Source organism: Orycteropus afer, unplaced genomic scaffold (assembly GCF_000298275.1).
Source record: "Orycteropus afer afer isolate SDZICR_OR568_19922 unplaced genomic scaffold, OryAfe1.0 scaffold00166, whole genome shotgun sequence".
Taxonomy (NCBI): Eukaryota; Metazoa; Chordata; class Mammalia; order Tubulidentata; family Orycteropodidae; genus Orycteropus; species Orycteropus afer.
Window position 1 is genome coordinate 865,946 of NW_006921753.1, and position 13,149 is coordinate 879,094.

The following is a 13,149-nucleotide window of genomic DNA, read 5'->3' on the forward strand; positions in this document are numbered from 1 at the left end:
ATTAAAAGCCAGGAAGCCAGAGAGAAGAGCAATCAGCAGAAGGGATTAGGTGAGGAGAGGAAACTCAGGCCCACCCAGAGTAGCAGGCTGGAAGAGCAGGAGAAAGGGAATAAAAGCCAGGAACCCAGACAGAGGTACAGTCAGCCACACGGACCCAGGTGGGGGTAATACGAGAGGTCTCCAACAGCAAGACAAACTTGTCTGTCAGTTTGTTCTGCTGTGGGGAAATGTAGACATGAGTTTTGAGGCTGAGCCTCTGGTGTTTAAAACCCAGCGAGATGCACCTGGTGCACAGGTAACAGCCCAGTTTATAGACTGAGACAGACTAGGAGGAAGGAAGAGGCCATCCACTTCTCAAAGAATTGGCCAGGGAAAATCTTATGAATTCATTCCTGAGATGCATGAAAATATAATTTTTCTACAACCTTTGCAATTCTATTCCTTCCTTATGTGTACACAAACGTTACTACTGGCAACATAAGATCTTTCTCATCTGACGTGGGGCCTAATGTTCAAAGTCTTTTTTCCCTCCCTAAAATAGGTCCTATGTTTTTGTGCAGTTTTAAATAAAGAATTTGTTTTTCAGGTTTTAGATAAAAGAGACACCGGCATTTCATTGAAACAAGAAAAGAACGAAGTTGCTGTTATCGACAAAGGTAAAAAACAGAACTTGGTTTACTTTTATTATCTGTAATGTTGGAGAGGACTTCAATATGACTTATGTGACAGCTGGAGATATAGATCAGAATTTTATCAATAATTTGCAGTTTTAAAAAATAAATTTATTGTTACAGAGTGGTAAAAGGATTTAGTAGAGAGTGAACCAGCCTTATATGTTTTGAATGGGCAGAGAAATACTTCTAACTGAAAAAAGGGCCACCAACACTACCACCCTATTTGAAACTACAAATAATAGAGTTATGCCACCCTTAGCATTGAATTCTATTTAGAATTTTCCTGAAGACTGATACTAAAAACTCTCTATGCTATTGAGTTGGATCTGACTAATAGAGACCCCTCCTTGGGTTTCCAAGGTAATATCACTATGGAAGTATATTGCCCAATCTTCCTTCTGAGGAGTGGCTGGTGGGTTTGAACTGCCAGTCTTCTGGTTAGCAGTCAAATACCTTAGGCACTACACCACCAGAGTTCTATCAGGTTTAAAATTTTCAAATTGATTTAGAAAATTATAATGACAACCTATTATTTTTAATCTTTTAGTCCTTTTCCTGCTTTTTATGATTCTTCAGGCCACTAAGAGTAATTCTACAAACTCATTTTATTTAGTTCCTTCATGTCCATAGGATGTAATTTATCTCAGGTGAGAGGCTTGAACTTACTTCAAACATAATGTTGTCATATATAATATTTAATCCAAATATAATTTCCCTGGATAGAGAGAAGCCAGAAACAAAGTGGACTAAGTTTTATTTTATTGATGTCCATTCATTGTTATTACTATATATGTATAAAGCTGGGTGCATTTGGAGCAGCTTTGAGGAAGGTTAGGAAGTGAGCAGAGCAGGTTGGAACAACTAAGAGAGACAAATGTATTTGTCAGATTGTCATCCTGTGGTGGTTTGTGTATTGCTATGAGGCTGGAGGCTATGCCATCAATGTTACAAATGCCATCAGGGTTACCCATGGTGGACAGATTTCAATGGAGCTTCCAGACTAGGACATACTTGGAAGAAGGAAGAGGCCATCCACTTTTCAAATAATTGGCTAATGAAAAGCTTACAAATAGCAGTGAAACACTGTCTAATATATTACTGGAAAACTCTATGAATAGCCCTGACACATTGTCCAATATAGTGCTGAAAGATGAGCCCCTCAGGTTGGAAAGCACTCAAAATACAACTGGGGAAGAATTCTCTACTCAAGAGTAGCATTGACCTTAATGATATGGATGGAATAAAGCTTCTGGGACATCCATTTGTTGAAGTGGCATGACTCAACATAAGAAGAAATAGCTGCAAACTTCTATTAATCATCAGAACATGGAATGTAAGAAGTATGAATCTAAGAAAATTGGAAGTTGCCAAAAAAATGAAACGGAACACATACAGATCAATACTCTAGGCATTAGTGAGCTGACATGGACTGGTTTTGGCCATTTTGAATCAGACAACCATATGAACTACTATGTCAGGAATGACAGATTGAAGAGGAATGGCATGGCATTCATCATCACAAAGAATGTTTGAAGATCTGTCCTAAAGTACAATACTGTCAGCGATAGGATAATATCCATATTCCTACAAGGAAAACCAGTTAGTACTACTGTTACTAAAATCTATGCTCCAACCACCAAAGCCAAAGATGAGGTAATTGAAGATTTTTATCAACTTCTGCAGTCTGAAATGGACCAAATATGCAATCAAGATGTGTTGATTATCACTGGTGATTTGAATGCAAAAGTTGGAAACAAAGAAGTATCACCAGTAGTTGGAAAATACGGCCTTGGTAATAGAAATAATGCTGGAGATCGCATGATAGAATTGTGCAATACCAAGGACTTTTTCATTGCAAATACCTTTTTTCAACAACACAAATGGCAGCTATACATGTGGAATTCTCCAGATGGAGTACACGGGAATCAGATTGACTATATCTATGGCAAGAGGCAATGGAGAAGCTCAATATCTTCAGACAAAACAAGACCAAGAGCCAACTGTGGAACAGACCATCAACTGCTCATATGCAAGTTCAAGTTGAAGTTGAACACAATTAAAACAAGTCCATGAAAGCCAAAATATGGCCTTGATTATATCTCTCCTGAATTTAGAGACCATCTGAGAAATAGATTTGATGCATTGAACACCAATGACCGAAAAACAGAGGAATTGTGTATTTGTACTCATTCCAAAGAAAGGTGATCCCACAGAATGTGGAAATTATTGAACCATATCATTAATATCACATGCAAGTAAAGTCTTAGTGAAGATAATTCAAAAATGGTTGCAGCATTATATTGACAGAGAACTTCCAGAACTGCAAGCTGGATTCAGAAGAGGACATGGAATGAGAGATATCATTGCTGATGTCAGATAGATCTGGCTCAAACTAAAGAATACCAGAAAGATGTTTACTTATGTTTTATTGACTATGAAAAAGCATTCAATTGTGTGAATCATAACAAGTTATGGATAACATTAAGAAGAATGAGAATTCCAGAACATTTCATTGTACTTATGAGGAACCTGAACATAAACCAGGAGGCTGCTGTTCAAACAGAGCATGGTTCCCTTCAAGAAGGGAGTGCATCAGGGTTGTATTCTTTCACTATACTTATTCAATTTTTACACTGAGCAAATTATCCGAGAAACTGGATTACATGAAGAAGAAAGTGGCATCAGGATTGGAGGAAGGCTCATTAACAACCTACAATACACAGATGACTTTGCTTGCTGCAAGTTTGGATGACTTGAAGCACTTACTGATGAAGATTGACAATTACAGCCTGCAGTATGTATTACACTTCAATATAAAGAAAACAGAATTTCTCACAAACGGACCTATAAGCAGCATCATGATAAATGGAGAAAAGATTGAAGTTGTCAAGGACTTCATATTACTTGTTCCACAATCAACACCAATGGAAACTGCAGTCAGATCAGACAACGTACAGCACTGGGCAAATCTGCTGCAAAAGACAAAAGACCTCTTTTAAGTGCTGAGGAGAAAAGATGTCTCCTTGAAGACTAAGGTGTGCCTACCCCAAACCATAGTATTTTCAGTCGTCTCTTATGCATGGGAGAGCTGAATAATGAATAAGAAGACAAAGAAGAGTTGATGCTTTTGAGATGTGGTGTTGGTGAAGAATGCTGAGAGTACTGTGGACTGCCAAAAGAACTAACAGATCTTTCCTGGAAGAAGTGCAGCTAGAAGGCTCCTTGAAAGTAAGAATGGCCAGACTTTGTCTCACCTACTTCGGTCATGTTGTCAGAAGGAATAATTCCCTGGAGAAAGATATCATGCTTGGTAAAGTGCAGGGTCAACAAAAAAGGGGAAGGCCCTCAGCAAGATGGATTGACACAGTGGCTACAGCGATGGGCTCAGGTATAGCAAGGATCATGAGGATGGCACAGGACCAGGCAGTGTTTCGTTCTGTTGTCCATAAGGTCACCGTGGGTTGGAGATGATTTGACGGCACAAAGCAACAACATTTTGTTATATATTATAGTACTATTCTTTATTTTATTTTAATATTATTCCATTAGTCCCAAGAAACAATCCAGTGTTTTCTCCATCATATTCTTGAAATGTTTTAAAGTCTTTCTCATTCTCTCTAGCAAGACTCAGCTCCTTTTGGCACCATCATTCCCATTTTTTTTCTTACGGGTGCATGCCACCATTTTGGTTCACTCTTGGTTTTAAACTCTTCCTTAATACTTTATTGGTTAGGTCATCTCTTCAGCTATTCATTCACAACTTTCTAATTAAGCCTATTAGTAAGATTGCTAAGAAATCACACTTTTTCTTTTTCATTTTAAGATAATTTACAGTTCCACAATCAAGAATGGTTTTGTAAAGCCTTCTTAATTTTACAGCCAATCTTTTATAGAAGTTTCAAACTATTACTGTAATTTCAATTGTGGTCCTGTTGGATTTTCAAATCATAACGGAAAAAATAGTTAATACAATTTTGATCCAAAAATTAATAATTTAAAGTACTCATCCTGGGTTTGACAGGAACAAATTGTAAAATATTTTCAAATGACTATAATTATGGATTAGTTGACTATTGGGTAGAAAATTTCATTTTGTATGCATGTCAGTGAGTAAAACTAATAGTGCCTGCAGTGTACTTGGAAAACCTCTCTCTGCCCATTCTTTTTTCATTTTTCAAATGGAGTTAGACAGTTCCTCAGCCGTTTACCAACCATCTGAAATGTTCCTTGTTGCTATCTTTGTTCCATATGGACTTCAATAGACAAAAAATTTGTCCATTTTTTGGACAAATTTGTTGGCAAAAGTTTATTTGATGGAACAAGGTACCACAAAGAATTCTAAAGGAAGATGGAAAAATGACACATTGGTTTATTGCCTATATTGTGTCCCCAAGACATTCTTATAACCAGTCAATTGTGAGCAAAAGATTTCTGCTTCTCTGAGTGACTTTAACTAACCTCTTTGAAACAACAATTTTGATATTTGCTAAGCAAGAGGACTGACTACTTGACTTCAGATTTCTTCTTGCTTTGTTTCACTCTCAACTGAAGATACATTTTTCACTTGTACCTGTCAATATGTGAGAATTTGAACTCAAAATAGAAGTATAGAAGTGGATGAGGTACTAAGGGGAAAATAGAGGGTTTTTTGGGCTGAGGGTGGTGAGAGTAGAAAATATGAATTCTGAATACACTGATAGCAGCTAATAAACGAAATTTTAAAAAATATCACTTATAGAGACTGTTGGGTTATTCCTTACCCTATATGTACTTTCCAAAAAGATGCTTATAAATTTTCTTAGGAATATATTGGTCAACTCTTCAAATAGATGTTTGAATACAGGCTCAAATTATATGTATGTAGTTACTGAACTGCTAGCACTTCTTTTGGTTCAGTATATTTCTGAACATCAAAACATTATAGCCTTAATTTTGTCTGTGTTCTTTTGAAGGAAAACAGGAGCTGTGCAGTGTTGCTCCAGAAATAAAGAGAAACTCTTCATTGCCTAACGTGAAAAGGTCAGTGTACTGCAATTATATAAATGCCAAACCAAAACAAACCCACTGCTGTCGAGTTGAATCAGACACATTGCAACCCCTCTTTGGGTTTCTGAGGCGATATCTCTATGGAAGTAGATTGCCTGACCTTCCTTCCAAGGAGTGGCTGGGGGGTTTGAACCTCCAGCTCTCTGGTTAGCCATCAGATGCCTTACACACTATGCCACCAGAGTACAATTAAACTGTTGAAAAATAATTATCAATATTTAAATACAATAAAAAGGAAAATAATAGTAACAAACAAAGACAATTAAGAATAGAATAAAATTTTATAAAGAAGACAGGCAGGAATAGAATACATTAGATTTCTTACCATTTTCCCCAACTCTTTTCACTTCCCTTCGTAAGGATTATGGGATAATGGAGAAGGTTTAATTTTCTACTCAAAGCTAGTAAATATACATACACACATATATGTGTGTGTGTGTGCATGTATGTATACGTATGTATTTAATTATAAAGTCATTGAATGCTAGGGTTTTCTTGACGTAAGACTTCTCTCATGTTTAAAATAAAATCATTTGAATATTTTGGATACCCAGTAAAAATATATTTTCAAAGAAGCAAGCTCTTATCTTCTAACTTACCTACAACAAACCTAGCAAAGCTGTTTTCAAGGTACTTAGACCCAGTTTCTCTGAATCCAAATCCTGTGCTCTTTGCACAGGAGAATGGTAAGGACAAAGAAAAAAAAGAGAGAAGAGCTTTTATTTTCCTGCACTTGCTGTCAAAGTATTCACTCTAACATTCAAATCTCATCATTTCACTGTTCTACTTAAAAGCCTTTCATAGCCTTTCATCATTTTTAAGGTAAGTTACAGCCTCCTTACCATAGCATCAAGCCCTTTCAGGATCTGCCTCCTGCCTCTCTCATAAGCTCCTGCTTTGCTTTCCAGAATATCTCAATTACTTGTAGTTCTGTTTCATAACGTCCTTGTATCTCTTTGCCCACACTCCTTCCTTTGTGTGAAGGTCCTCTGCAATTTGTACATCAGTCTAATATCCTCTCATTCTCCAAGAGTCAGTTGAAGTGTTCCTTTCTTTGGAGACCTGATTCTCCAAGGAAAACTCAGGTATTCACAGAGCCACTGTTGAAATGATCAGCTTGCCCTGCAGTTTGTTCAGCTTCAGAAATTATTTATTAAATACCAACTGCATTTCAACACTGTGTGGGGTCCTTGTGATAAAATGGTGAGCAAGTGGTATTGTCTGTTTGAATATTTGTCTTCCTATTGCATAATAGTTCGGTAACGGCAGGGGCTTTATCTTTCCTTCCTTTTGTATCTAGCTTCAGAGAGATCTCTATCTTGGCCACTCCATCTAAAGTAGTTCATTCCATTTCTGAGCAAGTCACACTATCAAATTATCCTTTTATTTTTCTCAGAGCTCTTAACACCATCTGAAAGTAACTTTCACTCATCTATCTCTTTTGCCATTTTATGTTCCAGCTTGCTTATTTTCTATATTTTTTCACTAGAAGGTAACTCACTCTCTGAGAGCAGGAATTGTGTGTAGTTTGCCCTGGTGGCCTAGTCTCCAGAATGGCACCTGACTTACAGTTGATGCACAATAGTATTTATTGGTTGAATGAATGATATGATTTTTTTTTCCCCAGATCTTTGGCCTTCTTATGGCCAAAGCTTTCCTGGAGTTATTTATTAAACCTTGAATTAAAATTTAAAATCCATGCAAACATTAATTTAAAGCACCTTTGTGTGCCTGTTTGTGTGCATTATTTCATACATCATTTTAGGTCTTTGTGAGATTGTGCTTTTTGTTTCTTTTCTTAATCACTGCTAAATCATAAATATATTGCAAATGTTAGAAGTACAATAAACTAAAACAATGTTAATGGAAAGACTGTCAAATCCAGTGCTAATGGAAGTACTGATAAAGTTGATCACCATAATAACAATCTACAACAATAACAATGTTGTTGTTGTTACGTGCCATTGAGGTGGACCTGACTCATAGCGACCCCTCCTTGGTTTCTGAGGTGGTATCACTATGGAAGTAGATTGCCCAACCTTCCTTCTGAGGAGTGGCTGATGGGTTTGAACTGCCAGCCTTCTGGTTAGCAGTCAAGTGCCTTAGGTACTACGCTGCCAGAGCTCCCAACAATAATAATAGTTAGCTACTATTTGCTGAGTGGGTTCCTAGGTGGTGCAAATGGTTAACACGCTCAGCTGCTAACCAAAAGACTGGAAGTTTGAGTTCGCCAATAGGCTCCTTGGAAGAAAGCCTGCCATTTCTGAAAACTCAGCCATTGAAAATCCTATGGAGCACAGTTCTACTTTGACACACATGAAGTCACCGTGAGTTGGAGTCCACTCAATGGAATTTTTTTTTATTTTTATTTCACTGAGCACTTACTAATAGTACTCACTGACCTGAGTTATCTGTATATTTTGTTACATCTAAAGCACAATTCTGTGAGGTAGATATTGTTACTATTTGACAAATGCAACCATATCAGAGAAGAATTTTCTGCACTCTGGTATATTGCATCTTATCCTCCGTCTCTAATTCTAGCATAAATTTCCAGCATCCATAAAATGGTAAAATGATTTTTTTTAAGTATTTCCTTAATAAAATATCAGCACAAAGGAAGATATAATTAATGAGCATTCAGATATTGTGCAAGCATTCTTTAACAGATAATTAAACATTAGTTTATATAATGTTCTTAATCTTAAAAAACTCAGTTGAAGTTAGACAATATAATTAACGCTAAAGAACTGTTGACAGTAGAAGCACATTCCATCTGACATAAACTATTATCCAATTTTAGAAAGGCCTGTGTAGTATAAACATATAAAATTCTCTAGAGCTGTGATCTTACTTTGTGTGCATCATTATGCAAGAACTACAAGAATCTCTTTATCACTTGACAAAGTAAGGCCTATATGATCTGACCTCTACCAACCTACTCACCTTCATCTCCCATATTGGCCCTAGTGCCTTGTTCTTTTTTGATCCCACAACCCTGAACACTTTGGGTGTCATTAACAACACTATTTTATGCTTTCTCACTGTGGATTATTTTCCATGTTGCAGCCATTTATCCTTTTTTGTTTGTTTGTTATGATCAAGGTATTCTTTAATTATTACATTACACCTCACATAACTATAAAGGAGGCATTTGTTCAAAGGAGGGAACAGTATCTCTGGGATTCATACAGCCTTTTAGAAACATGTCTGGTTAGCTCATCTGCACCCTATGATCATTACACTTCACGTGGAGTATTCTTTTTCTCCCTGATCTTAACTCTAAACTGACTTTGTCCCTCTTATTTTGTTATTTCTGTATATACTTTCTCCCAGCCTGAAGTAGGACTTTAGTTTGAATGCTTCCTTCAAAAATAAGAGACAAGTGGTAAGTGATTACTGTTGTTCAGAATAAATTATCATCACTTCTGTTTAATTGTGGCTAACCCAAAATATTGAAACAAAATTTGTCAAGGATAAATAGTAACTCTTCTAGTTGAGAATTGATTTTTTTTTAGAATCACACAAGTGTTCATTTTTAGTACATTTCAGCATGTTTACTCTCATTTGTTATATAACAATATTTCTGAATTTATTAGAATCTAATGTTATTCCTGTTTTGGAATTATAAACCTCTGCTTGTTTTTTCCCAGTGTGACAATGGAAGATTTAAATGCAAGTTCTGGACACAAAGCCAGAGTTTCTGTGAGTGGCAATTGTGAAGTTGCTTCTTCTCTGGCAAAGTCTTTTCAAAATACATTTATCAAGGAAACAGTGAGAAAACTGATGTCTAATTTAAGGTAAAGGTATTTACTAACATTTCCACATGCTTAGCTGAACATTCCAAGCAGTGGCAACTTAAGCTTTTTTTTTCCCTATTGAGTGTTGATGTTATTGAGAAAATTCATAGAATGAATTTATGATTTGTCTCCTAACTGCACTGACTTAGGTATCACAATGAGTAAAATGTCCCTTGGAATAAAACTGTAGTGGTTATCTGCCTTTTGTTAGAAGACCCGATGATATAGTGAATGTTAATCTTCTCCTAACTGTAATAACGAATTCTTGTTACTTTTTTTTTTTTTGCCTCATAAAGCCTCTCAAGACATTTGTATAGCCTTTTAAAAAGTCTTTTTGTAGTTTTAGATACTGAACTTACTGACTTTTATGGTTTTGTTCAATGCAGAAGATTAACCTTTGTGGGTGTGGTTGTTTGGGATATTTAGATGTCTTTGGGCCCAGTTCACAAAGGATGGAAACCAGAAGGAGACAAAGTCAAAGATTCAGAGTCTTTCCAAATAGAACCAATGATCAAGCCTGTAATGTTAGTTTACAGAAGAACTCTCTGAAGTAGGTGTCATATCAGGGGGTGGAACAGTAGCTCCACTAATTTAGCACAGCCAGTTTGTCTTGTTGGGTTTGGGGACTATTCGGAACCTTTATAGGGTGAGGCTTGGAATCAAAGAGAACACATACCATGGCCTAGCAAGAAGAGTGTTTCTGCTCAGCACAGTGATTAACAGAATATTCCAGAGGAAGAGAACTGGCAAAGGGAACAGGAACAGGTAGGAAGAAAGAGAACAACAAATTGATGGGAGGCGGGAGATATGTTCAAGGTGTTGCAGCCTCTAGTCATTCCCCAGCCTATAGTTTTGTTTGTGAAAGAGACTGCCAAGCACTGTGAAACATGAATTCAGTAGAGCCATCTCAAAGTTTATAGAAGCCTAAGTGGCAGCACCCAGGGCTTTGAGGGCTATGCGTCTCAGGGCATGGAGGCTTCACCTTTATCTTTAGGACTCTTAACAACACCAGTCCTTCATCAGGAGAAAGGAGGAAGTGCTCTCAATTGTATGCAGGTGGATTAACCTTGAACTTTGCATCAGAACCTATTTTTACTAGTGATATTAATGATCCATAGACAAGTCATAGCTGATTAATGAAGGTGGACTCCAGAGCATCAAGTTCTGATCACCAAGTCTGTCATAGTGCCTGGGTGGATGGGCTTACTCTAGCCTACAAATAAGACAGAAGCAGTCTACACCTCAGTGTTGTACAGATATCATGAGGTTGCAGAAGGCCACATGTGGAGTGATCTGGGTGCATGTCCCTGAAGAATGGGGTTTTCCAAATAGTTTCTTACCCTTTGTCAGTATTGTTCCAGAAGTAGTATTTAAAGTTCTCAGCTTTGAAGTTGAATAGACATAAATTTGAATCCTGGTGTGTTACTTACTAGTTCTGTGATTCAACCAAGGCATTGTACTATGCAATAACTCATGTATGCATGTGCCTATATGTAATGTCACTGGGTGGTACAAATGTGTAACATGCTTGGCTGATAACCTAATTGTTAATTCAAGTCCACCCAGAGGTACCTTTAAAGAAAGATCTAATGATCTACTTCTGAAAGAAATCAGCCACTGTAAACCATACGGAGCACAGGTCTACGCTGGCACACAGGAAATCACCATCAGTTGGAATCAATTCTAAAGCAACTAGTTAACTGGTGCCTGTATATATTTGAGTCAATGTGCGAATAACATTAAAAATGTATAGCTAATCATTGAGGCCCTGTTTCTAATGACTAGGACATTGCTACAGGTGAATCTGGCTTTCTTGATAATAATTGCTATCATTTTGACTCTTTATTAAAATTTAAAAATTCTTCCAAGTGCTCTATGCACATTATTTCCTTACTTCCCAAAACTTAAGAGATTGATATTATTTTTATCTTCATTTTATGAATGTAGAAACTGAAACTCAGAGAAACTAAATAACACACAGTCACATAGACAACTACACAGATACAGAGGATTAGACCAGATTAAGTATCCCCTTACTCTCAATACTGTTGAAAACTGGAGAGACCTATCTGGGTGCTTCACAGAATTTATTAGTCTTTTCAGGTTAGATAAACTCTCTTTTTCAAATTCATCATTTCCTTATTTTCACTCAGCTAACATTTGTTCTGCATCTAAATGTAATATTTCTATTAATTTCAATGAATTACATGTGATCACAAAATAATTCATCTGATTGAGTGTACTAAGACTTTGAAGTGCAGCCACTTCTGTAATTAGGCATCAAAGAAGATTAAAATTTCCCACAAACCATCTTCCTAATAAACATGTAGCATCATCAGTTCTTGAAATCACCATACTCTTACCCACCGAGCACTCTGAAATCCAAATGTGTTAATATATCATTTCTTTTCTGTACCACCTTGAATTTTCTGTGGTGATTGTTTTAGAAAAAAGCATGCAGTGGAAAAAGAATTGTATAGACCACTGAGGCTTTAACTGAAACAAAATGAAATCCTCATTTTGCCAGTTTTCTCTTTTGCCTTTAGCAACATGTAGTATGTTTTCTCACATTTGACCAGGGAAAACAGATTTCTTGTCTTTGTTATGTTTTATTTTTTTCTACACTACACATTGTATCTGTTCCATAATGTGTTATTCATTTTGTTAATTAGACAATAGTAACCTCAAGGCATAAAGATTGAGGAAAACTGTGTATAATATGGAGAGCACAATGTTCTTTATGTGCAAAATTGCTTACCCTATCTTCCTCAGTAATCACAGAATAAAGAGATAGGTTAAAGACCTTTTAACTGTGTAGATCACTCCCTCCAATTGATTCACTTGGATATTACATGATCCTTATCCCTTTTCACATTGTCACGGTAGTGTTGGACACCTCAGTTTAATTAATATTAACTGAGTAAATTAATAAAAATGTAGTAGTTTCTACTGTCAGTTTTCATCAACTGATTATGCTTAGCTTAACATATTCCCGTCAGATATTTTTTTCCTTAAATTTTATTTGTATTACTTTAATATTCAAATACATTAACTTATTTAAAGAGATGGGGCTTTCCACACCACATATAACATATATTAGTAGATATTCAAAGAATACTTATAATTAAATTGAAAGGGTTAATGTAAAAAGAACTCAGTGGAATTTATGGATGTTATAATATTTTCAAATAATGGGGTGAGACAATTGTGTTAGCTACAGATAAATAATCTAAACCTGGATCCTGGATCCAGACAATTAAACTTGTCCAGTTGATCCATATATTAGAGTAGTATCAAATTTTAAATAATTTTCTATAACAATAATAATAGATATTTACTATGCACTTACTAGGAGCTCTGGTGGTGTAGTGTCTAAGGTGATTGACTGCTAACCAGAAGGCTGGCAGTCCAAACCCACCAGCCACTCCTTAGAAGGAAGATTGAGTAATCTACTTCTGTGGTGATACTGCCTTGGAAACTCAAAGTGGGGTCTCTATGAGTTGGATACAACTCGATGGCAGTGAGTTTTTTTTTTTTTTTCTTTTGGATGCACTTACTGTGTGCCAGGCACTGCCCTAAGGGCTTTTCATGTATTAACTCATATCAATCTTAAAAAAAAAAAAAAAAAA

The 13,149-nt window shown here is 36.3% G+C and overlaps 1 protein-coding gene across 1 annotated transcript in view; it reads left to right on the forward strand.

Annotated features, from left to right (window-relative positions):
- MORC1 (MORC family CW-type zinc finger 1) overlaps positions 1-13,149 on the forward strand; it is a 306,881-nt gene that overhangs the window by 260,365 nt on the left and 33,367 nt on the right. Inside the window, exons 20-23 of the mRNA XM_007946578.1 lie at positions 587-656; positions 5,627-5,693; positions 6,754-6,762; positions 9,374-9,520. Coding sequence (XP_007944769.1) covers positions 587-656; positions 5,627-5,693; positions 6,754-6,762; positions 9,374-9,520 — 293 coding nt within the window. The remainder of the gene's footprint in view (positions 1-586; positions 657-5,626; positions 5,694-6,753; positions 6,763-9,373; positions 9,521-13,149) is intronic.